General features: G+C 42.5%; 1 protein-coding gene across 3 annotated transcripts in view; it reads right to left on the reverse strand.

Moving 5' to 3' along the window:
- Positions 1 to 12,434, reverse strand: part of SMYD2 (SET and MYND domain containing 2) — a 30,477-nt gene extending 18,043 nt beyond the window's left edge. Inside the window, exons 1-3 of one of the 3 annotated variants that reach the window (XM_069800148.1) lie at positions 12,041 to 12,434; positions 8,834 to 8,897; positions 1,261 to 1,371 (exon numbers count right to left, since the gene is read on the reverse strand). In XM_069800148.1, the coding sequence (XP_069656249.1) occupies positions 1,261 to 1,371; positions 8,834 to 8,897; positions 12,041 to 12,222 (357 nt within the window). In that variant the 5' untranslated portion in view covers positions 12,223 to 12,434. Of the gene's footprint in view, positions 1 to 1,260; positions 1,372 to 8,833; positions 8,898 to 9,256; positions 9,329 to 12,040 lie in introns of those variants that run through there. The other 2 variants (XM_069800147.1, XM_069800150.1) reach the window with 2 other exon arrangements.
- Positions 12,435 to 26,119: the final 13,685 nt, after the last annotated feature.

Genomic DNA, 26,119 nt, shown 5'->3' on the forward strand with positions numbered 1-26,119 from the left:
TCAAAAGCAATGCTCCATTGTTGGCCTAAGGCCACTTCTTTGTAATCTTGGCCATTAAATATGGCTTTGCAGGTGGCCCAGCAGCTGAGGTTCAGGGACTATGGTTTGCATATTTAGCTTTTATATGACATGTAGGGTTCTCCCCCCTCCCTGTAAGCGATAAAAGCACAAATTTATTCCAATGACTTTTTGTCATTAAACATTTGATTTTGTTTGTAGACCACTAAACCACACTTTAATTAAGTCACACACACATACACTCACACACACACATCTACACACACAGCTAGTATGCAGCTACCTTCCCAGCAGGCTACCAAAATCCTCACTACATACAGTATCCAGGTTGCCCTTGTCACATAAGCAGACCTCAATCACACAAATATGCTTCAAAGAGGATTTGTTTTTGTGGAGAGAGTTTAGAGCTCTACAAAGATACACAGCATAATAACCTTGAAATTCATGAATTCCGTCCCCTCCCTGTAAGCACTTGTGTTCTCCTCAGTATCCACATAGTTAGGGAACACCAAAATGGAGGTCGACATTGTGATCTTATTTCCTTACTAATAACATTCTTTTTCTCCGCAGACCAAGAGCCTGAGATTTCTCTCTCAATCTGTTTTTCACCAGTTAAGTCCAGTAATTGTAAACATCTATACCTGAATAACTCAGAAGTGTTCTTGACTCACAAATGTCCTAGGAGTTATATACTACACAATGCTACACAGTTATAGCTGAAAAATAGTACAACAGGCAACTGCTTCTTAAAGACATCAGTGCCTGCCGACAGAAAACACTAGAAGCATTCCTCAGAATTTAACCACATACACCAAGTCTTGTTCTTCTTTCTCTTCACCAATGTGGCCTTGGTACGAGCTCACACAGGTAACCAAGAGCTTCAATCTAAGAGAATGGTGCCTGAAACACCACACACATTTTGAAACTATCAGTTAAACTTTTCCGGACTCTGTTCAACAGTACCTTGGCCATAAGTTACAGCTATACAGCTTAAAACCTCACTAGCCTTTTGCCATCTTCTCCCAAAAGTCTCCAGCTGGACTATAGTGGCCCTGATGCTGCTGCAGTGGTCTGATGGTCAGTTCATTCAGCTGCTCATGCTCTGTATTACACCCATCTGTACACAGGAAGCTAGTATGTATGTGCTTTGCAGGGACAGTTACTGTCGGTCAATTTTCGTTTTCCTGCCTTCCCTGGCACCCAGAGTAGCAACATACCTCCCAAGTCTAGCCTCCTGCTCACCTGTTTGGCAAGGATCCTCGCCGTTAGTCTCACAGTCTCCGAGGGATTCCAGTTCTGCCCAAAAGCACACATGGCAGAACACTCTAGCTTGTGCATTGGCCAGTCTTCCTTCTGAAAATGTAGAAAAATATTTAAAAAAAAAAAAAGCCATGAAGATAAAGTGATGAAAAAGAGGATGCAGCAAGTCCTGCCAGATCCTAGAGGTCAAGTGAAACGTGTTTCCTTTAAAAAAGTAAGATGACACTCACTAAATCTGAACAAAAGCTTGAGTCACATTTAAGGGGTACAGCTATCCTGCTTTTTTCAAACAAATTCACAAGGGATTAGTTAAGGTCAGAACATCTTCATTTATTCAATGGAAAAAAAGAATTAAATGACGAAGAAGCAAACAGACAACATGATTTATAAATCACCAGTTCTTATTGTTCAGATCAAGCACGTGAGGACAGAGTAGGTCTGAGCTTGGTGGCTTTATTGGGTTCATTTCCATTTAATATCTTGGCCCTTCATTATGAGACAACCCTGGTGTAATCAGGAGTAATGTGTCTGAAGTCAATGGATTCACAATCACTGTAAGAATCGGTATATGTAAGGTCAAAACCAGACCCACTGAATAGAATAATCAGATTTTTTCCTTGAGCCTTGTAGAGTAAGAGTACAGCTAGGTAATGAAAACACACTAATAAAGACAAACACATTTTAGTTAAGAATGTATAGCATATTCCTAGCTCAACATGCAATAACACTTGGAGCGATGGCACAAGCCACTGGCTTTTGGCAGTCTACAGATTTCCTCCAAAGCAACAGAATCTTTCAAAGATGAGCACAGATTCGCAGATTAACACTCTGCACTGGCACACAGAACCTGGCACGGGCTGTCCTCAGACTGCATCAAATTTCATTGTATTTATTTATTCAAACATGGAAATATTCTTATTTCTATATTCAAGCAATATGCAGTTATTTATTTCTATATCTCATCCCAGACACATATTTATAGCACTGTGTTAGAACAGACCTATAGTGTTCTGCCTATATAGGGAGCATCAAGTTTTGTTTTCAGACCAGATTTAAACTGGTGGAAAATGGTAGCAGAGGAAAGAAATCACAACAAATCCCACTAATTTATAAATTGATTGAAAGTGAAAACTCGAAAAACTTTTTGCAGCCTTCAGAAAGTTCTTAATTCCCCCTAGTGTGATTCACCCAGTATCACAGACCTTGTGTTAGCCTACTCAAAAAAAAAAAAAAATCTAAAAATTATTAAAACAAAAAAATATATAGCCCATCAGAGTGACTGAGTGGCAGGAACAGAATAAACACGGTTTCCCTCAGCTGCCTAACCACTGATGGCAAGAGCCATTTGAGACACCCTAGGCTATCTAAAACATCCACGTAGGACCAATAGATATGATACAGGTCTACTGGGAGATGCATTCTTTGTAGGACCTACAGCTGGAGGCCAGATAGGACAACCCAAGGCACCTCAAACAGCCACCTGAATCAGGACCCTCAGTGTCTCCTGCCTTGGGTGGTCCACTTATTTACAGGCTTTGCAGATCAAAACAAAAGCTGACATCACTAATTTCAGTTAGTACACCAAAAATTCTTCCATTGAAAATGGCCATTTTAATTGCCCTGCACATGCACAGCTTTAGGAATTTCTTTTATTAGGAAAAGAAAGGTGAACACCCACCCCAGCCTCATGTATGATTTGAAGCAGTGCAACACTGCAAGGGTATTCAACCACTCACAATGTCAACTTCATTGTCCTTGATATCTCAGTATGGTACTTCCAAAAAAACCTATATACAGGCTGCTTGAAATAAGCTCCAGTGTAAATGTTCTAAGAGGATGTGGCAACACAGACCAGGAGAACCAAAATAGTATATTACACTCTAATCATGTCATGTGAAATTACACTCTCAACTCTCCTACAGCTGTCACACTACAAAATGCATCCCCAGAGAGGCCTGTTTCCTATGTATGCCCCAAGACCTTTTTCTGGAAAATTCCCTGATAGCCTTCGCTTAGGAATCCACAGGCTAAAGGCTAAGAAGAGAGACAGAGGGAGACCTCATCTCTCACCCCTTCTTGCACACCCACCAACTTCAGCGTGATTGATGGGTGTGCAAGATGCGAAGGCACAGAACCTGAAGTTTTGTAGGACCTGCATCCATACGCACCAGTTAAATAAACAGGAGAGACTACCCAATAAAAGAAAAAAGCAAAATGCAAAATCACGTGCCTGTCTCAAAGCATTGTTTTTAAAAATCCGTTTGTTCCCTTTATTCTTTACACATTGTTAATTAAAATCTTTCCCCAGGCAGAATCATACTGAGTTATATGAACTAGTAGGGAGGTTAAAGGGACAAGATATGGCTGAATTGTGTGAAATGAGATAAAAGCCTGAAACACCACAAGAAAAGAAAGTACTGATGACTGAGTAATGCCTGGGATGGAAACACTGTGACAGTAGCTTTCCCTGCAATCACAGCAGGACTGTATTTTGCATTCTTTTCCACGTTTTTCTCTAGGTAGCTTGAATTATAACAGGTAGCATTGTTCTAGTTGAATCCCTAATGCTACATTAATGATATTTTCTTCCTATTTTCATTACATCCGCAGTATTTTTCCCTTCATTTAGGAGTGAGTGACAACATTTTTGGAAGGGAAGTTCTTTAAAGCTTATGCTTTTCACATCAAAGCATGGAAACAATCTTCTCCACCAAGTTCTTCAAAATGATTCCACCATCCAAGACTACTGGATCACTTCCCAGAACACTGTCATATAGCTCAGAAAAACAAAACAAAACCAAACCAAACAACAGAACTTGACACTCAAAAAAAATAAGACTCAAGTTCAAACAAATGTCCTCGCAGCTCCTTCCTCACAAGGACTTTTTCAATAGGATGTAAAATTTCTGTTTTTCACTTGATCAAAAACAAACACACACAAAGACCAGACAGAAATGCTGGGCAAGCCAGTGTAGGGATAAAGCCCACTCCTTCAAAAGCTTAAGGCCCAAGTATGCTCAAATGGCATCCAACTCTTTAATTGAATTTCAGTGAGGCAACTTCCAATGTCTGATGTTATCCGGTAAAGTTCTCTGATACAGTCCCTCACCAAGCAGTGAAGGTAAGAGTTTCACATGTCTTCACAGTCATCTTTCCCTACCATCGTTTACCAAATGCTGGGCCACAAATGGTATTTGACTTCCGTGGGTTAATGGTCGAAAGGCTCACAGGAGACATTTGTCAAAGAAAACTACATGGAGAAAGTTTTTGGATAGGGGGACAGACACCTCCCCAAGGCAATCTTAAGCAGGATCATGCAGTGTCAGATTCCTCTTGTGCGGCATCATTACAGCAAGAATTTCATATTTTTTCTACAGCTCACCAAAAAGGAGTGGCAATTTCTACAAGGTCCCATTTAAAACACATCTGCTTGATGCTAATTCCAGGTCTACAACTACATCTTGAGGCTTACTAGCTGGTTAAAAATACAGGTTTCCCTTACTCCAGAAATACCAACTACTGCACTCTTTAACATGACATGTTAAGAAAAACACGTAAATATTTTGTTCAAAATGTATTTCAAATATGGAAAGTCAGGACAAAAACATCTTTCTGCACTTTGGCTAGCTGATCTCCACTCTGTCTGGGATAAATAATAGCTTTGTGTAGTAACAGAAAGAGGAGCTCCAGTAGCTGGTTCAAGTTCACCAGTTCCACAATTGCAACCACATAACCCTCTTAAAACATTTCTCTTTGGAGTGTTTCAGCAGCTAATTTCTGAGAAGAAAAAATGAGCGCAGGTCTCCTGCTGTTTGACTAAAATTATTATAATTTAAGAAGTCAAGACCCGAACAGCTGCAGATGGGGTCTGAAAGCCACTATGCAATAACAGGCCTGTGCTTCGAGGAGGCAACAGTGGAGAGCAGAACAGTATGAATCAGCTGGAAATCACAAACCCTTTTAAAAGGAGAACTAGCTTAGGGGATGGGAAAAGAAAGACGCAGCAAACCCAGGCTAGATCCTACCAACTCACAAAACATTCAAGGCAGCAAGGACAGGCAGTGAAGACAACTTCCACTCTCACATGCCCCGCATCTGAGACTGAATCTACGCCTGTGCAAACATCCAGCTTAATATAGGTCAAACTTAAGGTTATCTATTGTAAAAGCAAAATAATAGACCAAAACAGGCAAAAGACAAATTAGCACTAAGGGAACTATGCCAGGGCCAGCATGCATGCATATGTGTGTGTATAGAGAGCCCTAAGCAAATCAACCACTATATCACTGCAAGACTTGTCTTCCCCTGGGTTCAGCCCCTCACTACAATGTGACATTACCCTTCCCAGCAACCAGGGCAAAGGAATTATACTGCAAAGCAGGACTTGGTCAATGTATCAAACACTGGCCACATGGCAGGAGATGCATTCTTTTACCACTTGGGGGATCTTCAGCAAGTCAATGTAGCTTTGTGTACCTATAACCCGTTTGCAAAAACAGAAATGTCACAAAGGCTGCTGCCAGGCTTCATTCATTAATGCTTGGAAAGTATTTTAAGAACCTCAAAACAAGGATACTATATGGCTCAACAGAGCAGGAAATACATGCAGTGTCACTAACTTTATGTTCAGTAACAACGTTATTCTGAAAGAGAAAAAAAAATCTCAACAGAAAGGCACTAGAGAGAAGAAGATGTCTGCAGTTTTAAAATCCATATTCTAAAAAAGACATCAAAAAAATGTGTTTCCTGCTACACACATTAGCACCTTTCTCTTGTCTCCTTCTGATCCATCTCTCTCTATCCCTAGAAAGAATTCCTGTGAACTGTGGTATAGCAGGTCTTTAAGTAAGAAAAGAGCAAGCTCAGAAAATTTGGTTTTCACAGTATACTTCATGTGATAAACAGCTGTCAAACTGAATTATATTAAGTAACAAGGTATTAACCAACATATGAAATCATACCATGTCCTTGTTGGGTACATGTCATTTTTAGCTGAACTGAGCAAAGAAAACATGGATTTACAAAGAAAATTAACTTAAAAAAATAAAAATCAAATGAACAATGCCATCACAATTGTCAAGTACAGCCCTGCCCTTTTATCAGCATTGCATGAAGAAGCCTCACATCCATGGAGGCAAAAGGGACAGATTTACTGTACATCCCAGTGTTACAAGTTCAGTATCAAGGCACAGATGTCCTTTTTGGCTTTGACAAAGAATTGCTGAGCTGCTGAAAAGTGCCTTTGAACAAGACAGGGATGAAGATGCAGTGCAGATTGTCTGTGCAGCACGTACAGTCAGTGGAGACTAGTTTCTAGAGAATATTATGCTTGAAGGTAACTTTGAAAGAATGTCAAAGAATTCAATCTCAGCAACATTCATAAATTTCATCAGACTGACTCAGAAGGGCCCAAAACATGGAAGGTCATGTTGTATCAACTAGGGAGTCAAAAACCATACGCGTATCACCAGTAAAAGCGTGTGCTAGTACCAGTGCTTATACTATTGTCTAGACATCACAACATCTAAAAAATGCCTTTATATCTAAAGCATCATCCTACACACCAACAGGTGGAAAAGATTTTAATTCATTAACTTATCAGACAGACAGGTATTTGCTAAGCATCATCTCCACAGTCTTAAAGACACTCAGAGTAGTTTGGTATTTTATTCTTGGAATATGGCCCACTAGAGAAAGAGTATTCTGACCACCACCACCACCACCACAAAAAAAAAAAAATTTAAGGAAAAAAATCAAATTAAGAAAGCAATACATCTACAAAACTTTACCCAGGGGAAAGAGAGAAAAAAACCCTCCTCGTTCTTAAATATAAAAGTATAAACTTTTTCAAGGCTAGAAGACAGGACACTGATGGATGGACTGAAAAAGGGACTTGGAGGTAAAAGCAAAGGACTGTGGATCAGCAGAAATTTCTACTACTTCCACCATGATACCTACTGCTATTTTTTCCTGGCACAAATCACTAAGCTCTCCTACTTCAGTAAATCTTGCTTACCTGCTTCATAAACCATTGTGAATTTTGTATGGTAAGAAAAAAACTCACAATCTCAGATAAAAAGCACTAAACAGCCAATAAATTGCTTTGTTGAAGTATTTCCTTCCCTCATCTAGTTAAAAGTTTCCTAAGAAATAATGTCATATGGAAACGTTTCTTACAAATAAGCATTTCTCATGAATGAATCATGGGGTTTCTCCACACTGTCTTTAAAACTCACCCAGATTTCTCTCAAGAGCCTTAAGGATGCTCATACAGTAAGCGCTCTCTTTCTTCCCAGCAACTGCTGGCTGTCAGTCTTTCAATATTCTGTGAACTATTGCAAAGTTTGTAAATAACTTATTTCTTTTAAGCATTTTGAGTCCTCCTGGTGCTTCAAAACCAAAAGGCCATTTGATTAATCCACAATTCACTAAGACACTGTGGGAAAGCAGGAATCAGGGGAGGCAACAGAAGGAAAACTAAGGCTTGCTTTGCAACTTGCACAATAGGAGAATAAGATACATCCTTGAAATAAAAGCAGTAGTCATCTCCAAAGTGCTTGGGAACCGAACAGCACAAACAGCAACATCTCCATCCAGATAATGACAATGGAGAATACTTTGCATGCAACCCATGCATTCAACAGTGCACTACTATGTAGGAGAAGGTCTGGATTATTTATAGCTAACACATAGTCGTAGGCCAAACCTTTGGTGACTCAAATCCTTCATGAGCACTCTTCCATACTCTGTGCCCAGCACAACAGACCTTACATAGCTTACATCGTTTAGCTAGCAATCCAGTTGAGTTTTTCACATGTAAACTGGATTATTCTTCCATACCAAGTTGACAGCCCACAAAGCCTAGATACTAGTTCTGGCAAAAAAAGGGGTTTTTTTGAAAGGTGCTTATTCTAGTTTGAAGTAAAAGTGGAATTAAAACTGCATGCAAATGTTTCAGATGTCTTTATACTGCTCTACTTTAGTGTACACTTATATTCTATTTTCAGGGGCTTTTGAAAACCAAAGTATACAAAAAGAATAAGAGTTGCCAGAATGAGTGAGTTAGGGAGAAAGCATGGTAGGTTTCAAATGGTTATGACTACTGTCAGCTGTGGTGACCCAAAATATTTGCAAAGATTCTACAAAAAAACCCCAACAAAAAACCCTTAAGATAGCTATTTAGGGATTTAATTTTTCCATTAGATACAGGCTCTCTTACCAGTCTAGCAAGCTAATGTTAAATTATCTGGTTTGTGCTTAAAGAAAGAAGTAATACAGACATAATTAGTGGGCTGACAGGCAGCTCTAATCAAAGCCTCAGTGGTACCAAGCCCTGGAGCTACTGATCTTGAAAGACTCATGCAGACCATGTCCAAATCCTGTAATTGTCCAATGCACAACTCCATGGTCAGCATCTGCGGGATGCTGAAACTGACTGGACTACTATTAACCATAGCTACAATTAGAGACTATCAATGCCACACAAACAAAAAAACGGAGTTCAGCAACCCCTGCCCTCCTTCCCCCCTCATCCTCAGAAACTGCATTACCATACCTGACATTCCACATTGCAGTAAAAGGCCTGTTTACATCTTCCACACTTGGACAATCCTTCTTTCCTTAAAAAGAAAACAGAAGTTATTCTATTCTATAAATCTAAATGAAATATGAATGTATCCTGTATCACTGCACAGTATTTTACATTTCACAATGAAAACTGTATTTTCTTCAGAACACTACAACTACCACTTGAACCCCATCTTCTGATAGCAGACACTATTTTTATTTGTTTAGAGTTTCAAAAGCAAGTTTTTCCTAACAACTGCTATTATGCAAAAGCACTCTGCTGTCCTGATAAATTGCTGCGTTTGGACATGTTATTCTATGTTGTTTGACATACAGCACCATTTTTTGCCACTACATGTATGACACATACTGATATTTCCAAACTTCCCAGTTGCTCTGTATACTTGCTCACCAGTATTAGCCCGTTGCTTCTGCTCTGCCAGTTCCATTGCTTCTCTGTCTGGTTACAGAAAGCTTGACCATTGTTCTGCGAGTAGCCACCTCCCAACACCAAGAAAACATGCTGCATTACTAAATACACTGCTGTTACCACATAGCCTCTTACTGTCCCGCTAACTTCTGCTCCAATATCTGTGTATTTTAAGGTGACCTAAGGCTCACGCTCTCCTGTTTTTTATATTTGTTTATATCCCAACACGGGGAACTGCGGAAAGGAAGGTCCTTTTCTGCTTCAAGGTGCATGTGTTGCAACAGATCCCATCAAAAACAGAGCATGTGTTACCCCACATGTGACATTTTGGTGTGACAGCAATAGGGACCTCTCAGCTGTATTGAATACTTTAAAATGTCTACACACCCTCCCCAGTATAAGCAGCAACAAAATTGCCTGAAACTGAGGTAAGTTCACTGGAGTAAAACAAGGCTGAGTGTCCTCGTACAATATGATAGCGTGCAACGCTTCAGAGGTCACTGGCATTTGGAGTCCATGAAGTGTAGCAAGTCTTGACATCCTCTGACAGTTTTTGCAAAGTAGAAGGTGCAACATGAGTCAGGCTAACATCATGACTGCTTGCTGACATCATGTACCTCAAGCACAGCTGTGTATTTAAAGTAACGAATACTATCAGACGCAAATACAATGTTCTAGTCTCATTTTGCCCATTTTACTGTAACAGTTTTATGACCACTTAGCAAAGTTTCTCTTCCTAAGACTAGTGCTGAGCCCACAACCTTCCTCCTAACACTCTTTGGAAGTTCAACAAGCACAGCTCAGAATCTAGAATGTGCTAGTTCAGCACTAATGCAACGGGCCACAGACATAAAACACATTTCTGAGCACTGGCAGATTAAGCTACATCACTGAGATATCTTTCCTCTCAGTGGAACCTCATCACCCTGGTGTGAAATAGGTTTCAGACTACCCCACTGTAACTGCTATGGTACGGCATTCAGTACATTCCTTGATCACTGTGCTGCTCCAGAGCTCCATGGGAGAAGCTTGCAAGGAGAACAAGCAGCATTTATATAGGCTGCTCCTGGAGATGATCTTTAAAAGCTATTCCATGAGATAATTATAATCTCTACAATATTACTTCATACCAATGAAGCATGGAAAGTATTCCTTGGTCCTTTTACAGAGAGAAATCTTCTGGATGTGATAAACAAAACCAGCCAGTTTCTTTGGCACAAGGGAATTTGTGGTGAGGCACAAGAGAAGAAAAAAAAAACAAACCACCAAACAAAACCCCAAAACTTAGGGGCTAGGAAAAGCCACTGGTGTGAAGAAGGAGACGAAGATTACCTCAGTTCTACAGTTCTTCAAATTAATGAGACTCACTTCACTGACTTCATTAGGAACTATATTAGGTGCTCATATGCAAAGAGAGGGGTGAATAAAGTGAGTCAGATAATGTAATGAGGAAAGAAAAAGGACAAGGTCAAGAGAAAAGAAAAGAAAATGAAAAGCATAAGTGAGTTAAGATGACAGGACAAGAGATGAAAAGACCTACTAGAGTGTAATAACTATATTCTTCACTCCGCCTCTCAGCCTACATATGCAAGCAATACTTACGTATTGATAAAAATAGCAAGAGTACAACAGTTGTTTTCCTTTACGGAGGCAAATGCTAACATTTGCTCCTAAACAGGTAAGCACTGCAATTCTTCAGTAATCTGCCAGAAATCAGGAAAGTACTATACCTTTTAAAAACGTGGTGTGACATGCCACAGTGTCACATCCATGCCTAATTTTCTAACGATAACCCTAAACAGCTTTTTTTTTTTTTTTTTTTTTTGCTACAGCAGCTGACATTGAGAGGTTTACGGCAACCACCGGAATCCCCACAGCAGGTCAAACCACCCCTCCACACAGGCAAGAAGAGCAGCTGCTGAGCCCCCAGAAAACTCAAGCACCTCCCAGCCTGCCAGAGCCGGGAGCCACGCAAGGCGCAGCAGCAGCAGCAGACCTGCCATCAGCGCAGGCGGCACTCGAGTTTAAACGCTCACAGCCACACAAAAAACGAACCTCTCGCGCTGCCTGTGCTGTGCCCTAGTAAAAGTAGTTTGCCAGAAAGCTAAGGTTTCGGACAGAGAAGCAGAAATATACAGATGTATCTCTGCACATTTCATTACAGATACATATATATTCTATTCATATCTATTCCATTCGCACCACGGAAATGCAAAGCACGAGTGAGGCAACTGCAGACCCTTCCTGCCTTGTCAAAACTTACTCATTAAAATCGGTGAGTATTACGTTACCACGTAACTAGACGGACTGATGAAACTTCCCAACAGAGCAAGGTTACGCACGTGCCTACGTAACTGCCAGAGCACGTGAAGAGCAAAACTTGTTTCCCCCCCCCCCCCCTTTCTTTCTTTCTCCTCAACTGTTAAGCAAGGAAAACCAGTTTTGTGCTCTCAGTTTCGTCACGGCGCTGCCACCCGAGAACCACGAGCCGAGGAGCAGAGAAAGGCCCCCGCGCTCCCCCGGCCAACCCTCTGCGGGGCACCGCTGCCACGACCAGCGCCCGCGGGGCCGAGGAGAGGGCCCGCTCGCCGAGCAGCGGCCCGCACGCCGCTGACTGACACGGACGCGGCCGGGCCGGCCGGCCTCTGGCTTGGGGCGGGCCGCCGCCGGCCGACCCGCGAGAAGCCGGCCCCGCCGCCGCCCGTCCAGCCGCCGCCGCCCCCCACCACCCCGCCCGGGCCCGCCCCGGGCCTCCCCCGGCCCTACCTGGCGAAGCAGCCGTCGCAGTGGCTGCCGCGCTCGCCGACGGTCAGGACGGCGGTGTAGGCCGGGCAGCTGAAGAGCAGCTCCCCCACGGCGTAGCGCCGCCGCGCCCGCAGCCCCCGGCCCTTGCCGGCGCTGACGAACCTCTCCAGGCCGCCCGGCTGCGGCGCCGCCTCCGAGCGCATCCCGGCGCGGGGAAGGGAAAAGGGGGCGCCGGGGCAGGCCTCCGCCGGGGCAGGCCTCCGCCGGGCTCCCCTCCCGGCCCGCGTACGCCGGCAGCGGGCGCCCGGCGAGGCCGCGGCCGGGGCCCGCCGGGTCCTAGCGCGCTGCGGGGCGCTGGAAGGCCGCTGCCGCCTGCCCCTGCTCGCCGGGCGGCGCGGGGAGCGCCTCCTCCGGGCGGCGGGGGATTAGCCGGGCGGCGACCGGGGAGGGCGCCCGGCGGCTGCGCGCCCGGGAAGCCCTTCTTCCTGCTGCGGGCGCGGCCCCGCTGGGACGGGCTGGAAGGGGCCGGGGCAGCGTCGGCCCGCAGGGCCCCGAAGCCCTGACCGGCAGGCGCGCTGGGAGAGCCGCCAGGCCCACGGCCCCCTCAGCCCACCCGCCGTGGGTTGGCATCGGGGAGGGGGCTGCCCACGCATGCCTCCGCTCGCAGACGCGGTGGAAGCCTCCCCGAGGCCTGGCCTCGACCCAGGTCTCCAGCGAGTGTCCCAGGGAAGGGGCTCGCCCCACCGGCCTCGCAGCCCCCACCTAGAGTAACAGCAAGGCCTCCCAAGACAAGGCACGTCGGTCGGGAGCGGTTCTGCTGTTGGGGTCACAGGGGGCTTCAGGCGTCACGGCCTGCTTGATAAGGAGGGCAGGGCTCAGCTCATGCAAGTCGGGTGCCATTCAGGTTTTCCCACCGCCCGTCCTGGTTTGCACCAGCCGCTGTAGGGTCGTGACGGCAGAGGGACCCCCGCGTGACCCCCTTCTCCAGCGGTGCAAGGAGGCGAGGCCGCGGAAGATGGTGGGGTGGGCAGGAGATCACAAAACCTGAGGGGAAGGGGCCTCCGGAGGTGGCCGGCCCATCCCTGCCGCAGCTCGGCCAGCTCGAGGGTCGGGCCAGGGCCTTGCCCAGCCTAGCGCTGCCGTGCACGGCTTGTGGATGCCAGATTTAGGTTACGGCTCAGAGGCTGGAAAGCCGGCCATCCTCTCCTAGTATTTTAGGATAGTATCCTGTAGTCTGAGCCAAAAAAATCCTACGGAATTAATGAAAAATTGTCACAAGGGATGGGCTTCTCTTTATAATAAATCAGTCAATCAGCAGCAAAACACACAACAAGAAGTCTGAATATGACAGTGACAGCCATGTTGTAAATACAACAAAACCTCCCAACAGCAAGAAAATACTGAATTTATGCAAAGTGAGAATTCCTATCTTGGAATTATTAAGGATAAATCTATCACTGAAATCCAAATGCAACCCAAGGGAAACCAATAAAGCTGTCTGTACTAAGAAAAGTGCTACAGCTTTGTGCCCAAGTATTTTGCATAGAACTATCGGTTGTACAACACCCTGATACAGCACTAAGAGAACATTCCTTTCAGAAATATGAGTAAAGCATTGAAGGGAATGAAAATATTTTTGGTGTCACTTGTAGTTCATGAGCAGCGTAGACTGATGTAAGCATCCAAAGGCTGTAATCTCTACTATAAGTATCTGTGTATTTAGTTTTGTATTAAATTATTTGTGCAGTAAATGATTGGAAGTTCCTTTTTGACTAAAGACACTGGTTGAAACTGGAGGCTCAAAATTTCCATGAGAAGTAAATCAGTAAAGTAGAAAGAAAAGAAGTACATTGAAGAAGCAAACTTGAAATAAGAAATTAGCTTGCAAAAGTGCTTTGAGAATGTCGCTACATAAAAATAAAATAAAAATAGATCCAGTCGGATCAAGATGAAAGGACTAGATTTTAATCTTATTAACAGTGCAGCATGCAACAGAGCTATTCATTTTGCTAAAGCTACTCTTGTGTCACTGAGCCAAGAATCTAGTCCTAAATTAAAACAGCAGCAGTAGTCTGTAGCTATTCAATATTAATATTCCAACCGAGTCTGTTTCTCTGGATAATTTCAACTAAGTAGAAATAGAAACACTTAAGTAACAGTAGAGAAAATAAGCATGCAAAATTCAGTTTGCAAAAAATGTAACGCATCCCATACTGCCTCACTGCAGAGACGGGGTGACAGCCACCATGGGGGTGAAAAGCAACACTGAGGTGCAAAGCACTTTCCCCAGCATCACAGATGTCCATTAAGCTGGGCGCTGCTGGTCCTTCTCTGCTGTGGGCACCCGAAGGAGCCACATCAGAGCTGCAGCCTCTCTGCATCTGCCCTAACATCATCACATTTTCAGCTGTGAAGCACCTCCCCAGCTGCCTAAGCTTAAATATTTGTGGGGCCACCCCAAGAAACAAATTGGAAGTACTTTAACGTAAGGGAAATGGTGCAACCTCTCAAAGCCCAACCGTGCCTTGTTTTCAAGCTGGATCCCTCACCCACCATGCCATGTTCCTGCAGAGGCTGAGCTGGACAAAGAAAGCCACTTGCTAGAAGCAGGTCCATGGACAGCCCCAGGCATGGCCAGGGGGTGAACCAGGTCCAGGAGCCCTGCCTGGGGCAGCAGGAGGTTTTGGGTGGGGGTCCCCAGGGAGGCTGGCCAGGGAAATTAAGGCCTATTCATGCCCTCAGGGCTCTAATAAACTATTCCATATAACTAATGTATTTTATATGCAGTTGCATATCTTTAACATCTTTGATGTTCCTATCCATTGTAACATGATGAAACTATTGGAGCCACTGCAAAAATAATGTATCTTTCTGGATGGCATTATTTGAATTAGTTAAAACATCACTTTTTTACAAGGAAAAAGTGAGCAATGAAAATAGGTTCAGTCATTGAAAAATATGCTATCACCCTCTACCACTGAGCTAAACGTTCATCATGACCCACTGTAGATCTATGGGCAGCAGGGATGGAGTTAGTGTATCCAGTTAGAATAATAAAAGCTGTATCTAATTGACTAACCAAGTACCGCATCTTGCGCACAAGGACTGCCATTTACTCTGTATCCCAGTTCAGTGTAGATCGTGGATGTCTAGCTCAAAGGTCTGGACTCTTAATTATAGGCATTTCTACAACTAAGTATATTTAAAAATAGTAATTGATAATGTATTCACTTTAGCATTCACTGGGAAACTGCCCTTATGTTCAATCCAGTTTGATTAATTGATGGGTCAATTATAGATAGACAAATAGAGTCACAGCTCCTAAAACCATCTACTCTGACTTCTTATACTGCACAAGCTATCAAATTCCTTGAACTAATTCCTGCTCAAAGTAGAGCAAAACTTCTGGGAAACAGCCAGTCTTGATTTTAAAATGTCCTTAATAAGTGGTTTTACCAAAAAACCTACTAAACACATAGGCTTTACTTCTACCCTTAATATGCCCAGTTGTCTTTTCAGCTACTGGATCTTGTTATAACATAAACTCAGCTTTCTTCTCTCTACATTAGTGCTTGTACGCATTGGTAAAATGAAATGATTCAGCATTTGCTTCTGAAATCTGAAAACATAGCATTATGTACTCCAGTAGTGAAATCCTGGTCACACTGAAGTCGATGACAAATTCCTACATTCTTTAATGAAGTCAGGATTTAATTTCTATTTCAAGTAATGTTGTGTCCAAATAAAAGAGGTCTCACAACCCATATACGTTATCAGCTCACTTCTAAATGATACCTTGTACTGGGTCATAGGCTTCTCTGAGATTGTGTAGGTTCACTGATGAGAAGCTTGTGAAGAGGTTTCTTTTTGGGGGAACCAGCTGGGATGATGGCAAACATTATCACACTCCTGTTCCACATTATCACCCTTGTTGAACAGCTGACAATTTGATTATGCCTCAGGTAATGAGGAAAAATTTGAATTTCAGTAGCTCTCTTTTTTAATAAACAGTCATTTAGTTTTAAAAACAAAAATAATAATTTACTAAATAGGCTTTATTCCACCCTGAAAAACGTTGCTTTCCAAGAGATAATGCATGAATTTATTCACAAGAGTGAAATTCAGCACCGGCCTGCAGCCCCATTCAAACCCTCCAGGAGAAATTCAACCAGCTGCCTGCATAGCGTTTAGCTTACTTTGGATGTTTTCAAGAAATAAAACTGGTTTGATAAGTTATTAATGAAAACAGTTTTGTAACTACTTTGTTAGTATATTTATCCTGTCCCCCTTTTTCTATATTTATACAAAACCAGTAAATAGAACATACTCTTGCAGATCTCCCTATTTCATCTGTGTTTTCATACTATGTTCATCAGATAATCTGAACATGGATTTTTATGGATCAGTTTGAATGCCTAAATAAATATTGTTTATTGCAAAACACAGACTTGTTAATCAATTTATGAAGATTCTCAGGGCTTTAGCCATATAAATATGCATGCAACTGCTGAATAAATAGCCAACACCAGGGAGTTTCAAGCAACCAGAAAAAGACTGGAGCGCTCTCACTCCCCACTGCTCACGAGATGAGCAGAGGAGTCTGTACCCCGCAGGATGTGTTGAGGACCTGGCAGGATTGGGTGATAAAATGATACTTTGCTAAATTATACCTTACATCTGCAGAGACTTGTACTTCTCATCTCCTCTGTCTTTTTTTTAACTTCCGTTACATCTGTTTTAAATATGAAAGATGATGGCTCATGAAAGGATGTGAAGTAGGGTGTACGTTTAAGAAAGTCACAGAACAAAGTGTCGTGCCTGCTCTTTGAATTTCTTAAAATTAAGGAGTCTTTAGAAGCAGAGCTGTTCACCTTCACTCACAACCTTGGAGCCACTCTACGGAAAACCATGCACATTTGACAGGAAAAGATCCATCCCTGTTAGTCACTTTTAGTTAGGCTTAATCACTTAATCTTCCAGAAACGGTACTGCCGAACCGCAGAGTGTATTCTCCAGGAACGGCTGCACGCCGTGTGCCCAAAGCTGTCTTTTTGTGTTACGTGTCACCGCAGACTTTAGCCAGAAAGGTTCTGAACTTGGAAAGGGAGCAGGGAGTCACTCGCTAAGACACAGGGCCCCGAGCAAACTGGAGGGTGAGCTAGGAATAAACAATAAAATCAGCTGCAGGGTAGGTACAAGGAGCAATGATAGGCCAGCAGCCTATGGGGAGAGAAAGGACAAAGGAAACCGTATATAACCTTTTCTATATTTAATGCAATTATTTCCAGAGAGATCTGGTTTACTAACCTTGTCTTTTTTTTCTTTTTCTTTTTTTTACCCCAAACTATTGGTACCATCAGCTGCTTTCAGCTGGCCAGTGCAGGTACTGACAACAGGATAGCTGGGGCAGCTGGAAGCACGTGCCACGCCGCTGTCCAAGTAACAAAAAACTCAGTGTAAGCTGGTTTAATAGGCTTTGTGGTCAGATTTCGCGGCTCACCCTAAACTCTATCCCGCTGTAGCTAGGCAGCTGCTTCTGGTATCATGGCAATTTATGGGTAGTTTGGGTTCAGAGATTTGCACCTTTTCAGCAGGTGAGTGCAAGTCTGTATTATTTTTTGCAAACCAGAGATTAAGTGTGAAGGTAAAAGCTCAGCAGGAGCTGGGAGATGGTGCCTTTCAAAGAGAAAAAGTGCAGTTAATCACTTTTAGGAAATAACCTATGAGGTGGGAGTTCAGAGATGACAACGAGTTCAGAATTCAGCAAGGGCTGCAAGCACGGTGTGTCACTGGTGCGTCTCTCAGGCTGGTGTGCTCCCAGCTCCCAGCCCTGGAGGGGCCTGAGCCTGACATTCAAAATCTGTCCTCATGTTATCTTCCACATCTGTGCCACAGATTGTTGACATGTTCACAGTATTGACATTGCCCAGTACTGAATCACAGATAAAAATGCTCTAGAGAAGCCCTGGCTCTGTTGATAGTCAGGCTGTCCCCAACCAAAAAGGACTGGTGGAAACGGAGAAGCCAGGCAACCCCATAGAGATGTCTGTCTCTTCTCTTTAGAGACATTTGTGATAGTGAAAGACCCAGAGATCTAGAAAGAGGTTCCTCCTTTTTTTCATGAAAGGCACAAACTCTTCTTCACCGCCCTCACCCATCAGATACGTCCTTTATAACTTTATAAATACTAACATCCGTACTGCAAGTCTTTACAGGGGAGAGTGCAGACCTAGAAGTAAAGACCCAAGTTTCTGCCTAATATATGGAAGTGATTTGCCTGGGTTAAATATATTTTAATCCACTCATTTGAAGTTTACAAGCATTTTTAGTATGTCATTACAGAAAGCCTGTACACAAATTTCCAAAGACAAAAAGTGACAGCAGCACAAATGTGGTTTCAGGAACATATCATGATGACAGAACTGGATGACTGTGGGGAACAGGCAAGGGCAGCTGTTAGGTGTGAATGTGACACTCAACACTCAGATGCTTGCAGTTCACAATTTGCTTTTATCAGAATCAGCAACCTCACAACTGCCATTCTGTGTTAACTCCAGACTGCCCCTGGCAGACCTGCATTAACCTTTGCTTATGGAGCCACGGCAGGACTCAAGCAAATAAAAAAATATAATATGTCAGATTCTCCACTGGTGTAAATCAGCATCTCTCCTCCACTGACTTTGAAGGAACGGCATCTGCTCACTCAAGCTGAGGATCTTACCCAGTGCTACTGTAGCATCATTAAGTTGTCACATTCTTCCCCTGCCTCTCCTTTTGTCGTCTAGCTGCAACTTTTCTGTGTTGAAGACTAGTGAAGGGTCTTTGATCCTCTGATAACTCCTTGAGGCTCCCTAAGATAATTGGCCAGGACATTTCCTGAGTTATCCAGGGTCATTTTATCTGCCCTTTTACTTGGAGAGGGATTACAGGCAAGAGAAAAGTCTAGGAGCCTTCACAGATGCAGACGACCTACATGAGTGCTGCTGTGTGTAGTAGGTCAGGCACCCCTCCTGACATGAGGGACACCCCATCGCCACCGGGCCATGCTTAACCTATCCTGCTACTGATCTGGAAACAGAAACCCTTCAGGGTGACCTGGGCCCTAAGACTGCGTACCTCTTTTGTCCCAGCTCACTGCAGGTGCTGGAAAAGGTAAGTGGGTGAGCTGCTTTTCTACTGGTGGAGGTATTTACACACTGTAATCAAGCAATCTCTCCGTATTATCTAAAGTTCTAATGGTAAGGCATTATCTTCAGTTCTAACAATGATTTTTGCAGCTATTTTCTAAACCTCTGATTTTTTTCAGCTTCATTAAACATATGATCACTGAAACTGTGCGGCATTTCAGTAGCCACACCACTGCTGTATAAAGATGTAACATCACAGCTATATACATATTGGTTGCTTTTCTATTTATATGTGCAAAGATTGCATTAACAGTACAATCAACAGTAATTTATATTTAACTCGTCAACAAAAATGCTCAAGTGCCAGGCCTAAGACTGACCCCTTTCCAGCCTTGCTAAAAATACCTTTATTCAGTGATGGCTTCCCAGTGATAACTCATTTTTGAGATTTGCCACTTAATAAGACCACTGTTCTGCTAGTGGATATTTCACTGAGACTGCATAATATTATTTTTAATCAGAATATTTTGCAAAATTGAATCAAATGCCTTACAAATGTCTCAGCACTGAAGCAGTTACCTTTTCAGCCAAATTTGTAATCTAATCAGGTTTTTCTGACAAGACCTGTTTTCCATAAAACCATGCTGACTGGCATTAATTACTTCCTGTCCTTTCATTCTTTATCAGTTGAATCCCATATTCTATTATTTTGCTCCCCCCTCACTGCCTCTCTAGTTCGATGTTAGGTTAGCTGGCTTATATTTACCAAGGTCATGATGTTCGTCCTTGCTGAATACTGGCAAAACATCAGTCTTCTTCCAGTCTTCTGGAATTTCTATATTATTTCAAGACCCATTAAAAATTAACGTGTGGAAGGAAGGATCTCCTCCACCAACTGTTTGAGACTCCTCAGGTGCAAGTTATCTGGGCCTGATAAATTACAAGTTTTTATCACAAGTAGATGTTTAATATCCTATTTGGTTACTAATGGACTGAAAAAGGCTTTGGCTGCCCAATATGATACTGCTGTCATCCTACTTTTTCCAAATCAAAGAAAGACATTTTTATTGAATATGGCTTTCTTCATTATTAATGATTTTACTGCCTTCATCTGGTAACCGGCTAATTCCGTTGCTGGGATTTCTTCTGTGTACAATGTACTTCAAATTATGTTTTATTTTTTGTCTTTTTTTTTTTTTTTCCTTGCTGGATATGCAGATATCTTAAGCTTCAGTTTTCTGCCCATCATAATTCCCCTTTTTCTTCCTTTTGCTGCAGCCCACTATTCCTCCTTCTAATCTCTGCCTCCTACAAAATGAAGTGATAGCTCGAAGGACTGAGAAGGGGAAGGAAAGAGTTCACTCTTCTGCTATCTTCAGGGTCGCTAATTATAACTAATATTGTTCTTACCTTCTTACCTTACTGTCCCATTTTAACTTCATGAATGATTAGGCTTCACCCGGTGCTCTAAAAACCATTGAGTGGATAGATTCTGGAAATCAAAGAGCCTTCGTTAACTATGCTCCAGGTAGAAGGAGTAGGAGTGATACCAGCTCCCTCTTATTCCCTTTTCTGATGTTCCCTGTTCGCCAAGGGGCCCATCTTTCAGCAAGCTAATTCACGTCCATGTAGTTGGTGGTTTCTGTGTCAACCACCTCTTCTGCTTTTCCTTCTGTGACTGCTTTTCTACATGGACGGAAGCTGAGAATACACAGACTTTTACTGAGAGAAGAGCCCCCATCCATCATCAGATGACAGGCACTTTTATTTCTTGAAAGATGAAATCTGGTCCAGCAGAGTACTAAATATTTTTAAGCGACCCCATGCTGAGAGGCATCACACCAGCAGACGCTAGAAGGCCTCCAGATGTGTTTATACAGAAATGCAGTGCTCTTCCAGCTTTGCATTTGGTACCAGCGAGAGCTGCGGGTACAGAGTGCATTTGAAAATGAAGCCAAATGTAGAGTATTTTTATTACAGTCAATAACTTGGGGAATTCTCACCCCTTGCAAGATTTTTTTGGTAGTGTTTTTTCTTGTTTGGGATCCTTTTTGCTTAGCGGGGGAGAAAAAAAAATGTCGTCAAAACCTGGGAGTTTTGCTTTGAATGAAAGCAGGCTTGTGCCTCTTTCAGGTTAATAGGAAGATAGCTGTCAGGCCAGGTACTAGCATGTTACAATTAGACTTAGCAAAATAGTTTTTTAAAAAGGAGTTGCACCTCAGCCGTGTGCTTGGGAGCTAAAATGTGTTTGGGAGCTATGCTGTTAGCTGCTGGCTGAGTCCACGCTGCTACTAGGAGAGGAGCTGGGGTGCAGCCCTGGCGCCGGGGCCAAGGGGCTCCGTCCGGCTCCCGTCCATGCTGCCCGCACCTAACGCTCTTCCCAGCAGGCTGGCTGTGTCCCCTGGGCCGTTGCTTCGTGGGGACTCACCTTTGGGCCTGGGGTGGTGAGCCTTTGGCCTGAGGAGAGCACTCTTAATTTGTTCTGTTTGTTCAATGTATATGAAATAACATGGCCTCTAGGCTGCAGCCTCTTTGGTGCTAGTTCCACGGAGCAGAATCCTGTGAGCCCAGGGATACGGGACAGGGGAATACCTGGAGGGCTTAAACGTAATGGGGATGGGGAAGGGAGATAACATGATGAAGTCTTGTCCGTGCTGCCTTTAGGAATGCTTTCTGGAGGAAACCATCTGCCAAACTGCCAGGGCACTGTTTTGGGGACGTACTTGGAGTGGTCCAGAACAGAGCCAGAGAATAAGCTATCCATGTGAACTGAGCAGGGATTTCAGGTATTTAGCACTAGGGAGATTTATATTATGAAAGTATTTTAGATTCAGAACAAGTACATTTGGGATAAATACTTTCTTCTTCCTTGTCAGTTTTCAGTGCTTATTAGCCTTCAGAGTTAAGAGAATGGCAATGGCAATAATAATAATAGTGATAAAACTAGGGGAGCTTTTACCTTCAAGTGTGAATGTCCTGCAGGTTTATGTCACTGAGAAGTCTGTGAATGTGGTGAGAAAGGAAGGCTACGTGGGACTGGGAATTGCCGGACTCCATACATGTGGTTGGGGCACCTGGACTGCAGAGGGTAAATGGACTGTAGGGCCCAGGCTTGTAGAGGGACCAGTACAGCAGACATGATAGACCAGATGGAAAAACAAATGTTCTTTAAGACAACAATTTGGAAAATCACAATATATAAGAGAGAAAATGAGGCTATCCAGCAACAGATCTGGGTATTATAGCTGACTTCAGATCCACCTAAGGATTTGGTGAAAATACGAAATGAAAGTAAAAATATATTGTTTTGATTTCTCTTGATCTGTTTCATTAAAATAATAAAATTAAAACCAGGAGTGCATGGACAAATATATCAACCGTAAGCTCTGTCCCAGATAATGACTGTGTTAACAGAAAGTCAGGATCTCTCCAAACACTAGAAAACACGAAACAGAAATCAGCATCCCCAAAGATTAATATGGTACTTTTCCTGCAGTGCTTGAAGAGGAGTAGGGCTTGTCTATACTTCAAGAAATATTTTAAATGATCAACAGAAAGACAGAGAGCAGAAGATGCTTTAGGATTGATTACAGTATTAACAGTTGAAAACTGTGTTCAGCTGGACCCATAGTGCCAACTTCAGCAAACGCACTCGTGACATGAATGAGACTCTAATGCTGAAGTCAGCCTGGGAAACAGTGTTGAAATCACAGCTCATCAATTCCAAACATCTTCAGAGAAAATCCACAGAGACAAAACTTTCTTAAAGAAAGGAAAGAAAGAAAATGAGTCAATGCAAAGCTGCTTCTCAAGGGAGATACATAAAAAGTGGAAAGTAAATACTCAAAGATATGCAGAAACTAGATGAATTGAAAAAATCATGAAAGCAGTAAGACAAGATAGTGTAGTCTCAGGAATGAAATAAAGATTTGATAATAAAACTAAGTGGATACATTATCCACATAAACACTTTGGGAGTTTGAACTTATCCCTTTATATGACATCTGATGATGCTTTAGATGGTATTGAATTATGATTCATGTATTCAGAGATCTTTTTACACCCTCAAAGGCATCCTCATGAGCTAAATAAGCTCTTGATGAGTCAAAACTGACACAAAATAATTTCTTAACAAATCAAGTTAGTTATCTCAAGGAGGACTGCTGTAACTTGTGTTTTTTCTGTGAGTCATTTTAAAAGACATTTTGACTTCAACAAACCTTTCTGGGACCCCTTCTCTTCAAGCCACAAAAGCTGGCATGGGTAATCCTTGTGTCAAGAATCTAAAGACTAAAAATGACTAAAAATATTTGTCTCAAAATGGTAAGCTAAAGCCTGCCACTTTGCTTTATGCTTCCATCTCCTGCCTCTTTAGGATTAAAACATGGTTACTCTGAAATTCATAGAAGAGAAAAAACTAATAGACCATGGGACCTTCACTGGTTCAATAACTTTAATTTTTAGTTTTCTATACATTTCTTATCACACCCAGCATTTGCTTCATAGATGTCAAATTACTTATTTTGATCACTACCTCTGTAAATGCAAAAACTGAGTAATGAAAGCTATTTCTTGGCCTCTTTTTAATCACTGTAATTTGTATTGCTCATCATAAGGTCATATGGAATTTCTTGCAGCCCCCGTCCCTCTGAGAGACATATGTGAAGACAATTTCATGTTTGAAGCCATGACCATGATAAACAGGGACCAGTGAATCCAACGTTGTTATAACATAGTTAACTAGGTGACCTTTAAAATGAAAAATTCTATTTAAATTACTGCCATTTTTCCAGTCTATTTTAAATTAATTTGGCCTCTAATTATTAGCTCAAACAATAGTCTGAACTCTCTTTCCATGGTGGACTACCACCTTCTGGTTATAAAGGTATTGGATCGAATTAATCTGCTGTTTCATCTCTCCCCGTCAAGCCCTAGGATGAGGAAGAGGCAGATGAAGGGTTGTGCAGAGTTCTGCTCTCTGAGCCTCTGTTGAGATAAATTAGATGTTCCTTTTTAACCTAACTTGCTCTGAGTTTGGGTCACTTGTGATCAGGCTGTTACAGCCACCCACCTGACAGCATCACCATCCCACTGGCACTGCCACTGGGTCTTGGTAGAGTGTAAGCAGCTTGTCCGTGTCTCCAGTGTCCAAATTCCCACCACAATCTGCTCCTCTCTAGGTGGATCCAGAGTCTGTTCAGGAGATAACGGGGTGGGAACACAGAAGCAGTGACTCTAATGGAGCTCATTGGGTGCAGTCATAAGAGGGTGAGAGGTGGGTAAGAGAAAATTGTGAGAATTTTGACTGATACGAGAGGAAAAAAAAAAGACAACAAAAACACCTTACACGCTGATTAGTCAGCCTTGAAGTATCTGCTGTCTTTGTGTCCGCTGAAAAATATTAAGCAGCCCATTTTCATGGACCTGCTTGAATCAACACCTAAGACAACTGCCACTGTATTCCAGAAGGAGAGATATGTAAGAATTACATCAGAATTGTAGGACTATGATGTGCTGAGCACTTCCTGAAGACTTTTTTATCTGAGGAGCTAAATTAACCCTTGCACAACTTACTTCATCTTGCAACATAATGTCCCGAGAGGACATTCACAAATAAACATTTCTGTAAGTGTTTACAATTTGGGCTTTGCTTCAAAATTATAATTAAAAAAGGTTGAAAGCTCATTTTCCCCCCTCTTCCACACAAGTGTTATTTCATTGGCCTAATCAAGATGAGAAGGCAGTTGCTTTATATATTTGTCTGGCTTGGACAGTTTGCTTACTAGTTTACTTAGCTTACTAGCCAAAAGACAAATAATGCCTTTGCCACATGTGGTAGTACACCTAAAATCATGGAGCTGTGAGAAGTACACATTGTTATGTATCTCTATACACATTTTGTTATACTTAAAGAAAAATGGAGAGAGAGAGAAAGGGCCTGTTACAAGATAGGTCTTTTATGAAAAGTTCTAGGTAACATAATTGGAATAGAAACAAGGGGGTCCTATAGAAATGTAACAGAACACTGCAGAAATTACTCTAAAACCTATGGAGCATTACATCTTTTATATGAACTTTTTTGAGCCATTGTATAGAATTTAATAGCAGACGTATCTGAGCTATAGGACAGTAAAAAAAAAAAAAAAAAGCTGCAGAAAGCTTATCATTTTGTGCTAAATTCCACAGGAGTTTTCCATAAGGGCTGGGCTGTTTCTGAGGGTGATACATGCAGTATCCTGTGCATGTTTCTTCTCTACTCCTGTGGTGAGCTGAACTTTGGTTTTAGTCTGCAGCACATTCTGAATGTGTGAGTAGCCTTTTGTGGGTAAAAAAGAAGATAGTTCTCTGTCTCATCAATCTGCAGATTCATGTGGAAGTCTCTGCTGTCTTAAACTTCATTGGCAGGTCACCATCCAGCTGCATGAGCCATTGTGTTTGAGTTTCAAACGGGGGATGTACAATAGGCACTGCACCTTTTGGTGTAAAATGTACACAGAAAACCACATACCACTTCCATCAGCAACCGAGGTTTTGTATTAGTTCAATGGACTGAGGGCCCTTTTTTAGTGCATCAGGAAGCTAAGAAAGTGTACATAAAGGACTGCATAACAGCATCCTTTCCTGACTCGGTAGAAGTGAGAGAAACTATTTTTTTGTTGGTGATATCTGAGGCAGGTAGATTATGAATGAACCACAAACACAAGATTAGCTGCACGTTAAAAATACTGCTTTTAGAAAGCCAACCAGTTCAGATATTGAAAGTTCTCAATTGTTCCTACCACAAAATTAAAAACAGAGTTTGGGAGGATTGCTGCTGAAGCCAATACAACAGAGATTACAAATGACAAAAGGGTCTAAGTTCCTCCAAATTTAGGATGGAGAAAAAAATGTCAAAACAGTAATAAACCACAACCAGGTCAACAGGTCCATCCACATGAGAAAACCAATGTTTAACAGAAGGGCCTCTGAAACT

Source organism: Haliaeetus albicilla, chromosome 13 (assembly GCF_947461875.1).
Source record: "Haliaeetus albicilla chromosome 13, bHalAlb1.1, whole genome shotgun sequence".
Lineage (NCBI taxonomy): Eukaryota > Metazoa > Chordata > Aves > Accipitriformes > Accipitridae > Haliaeetus > Haliaeetus albicilla.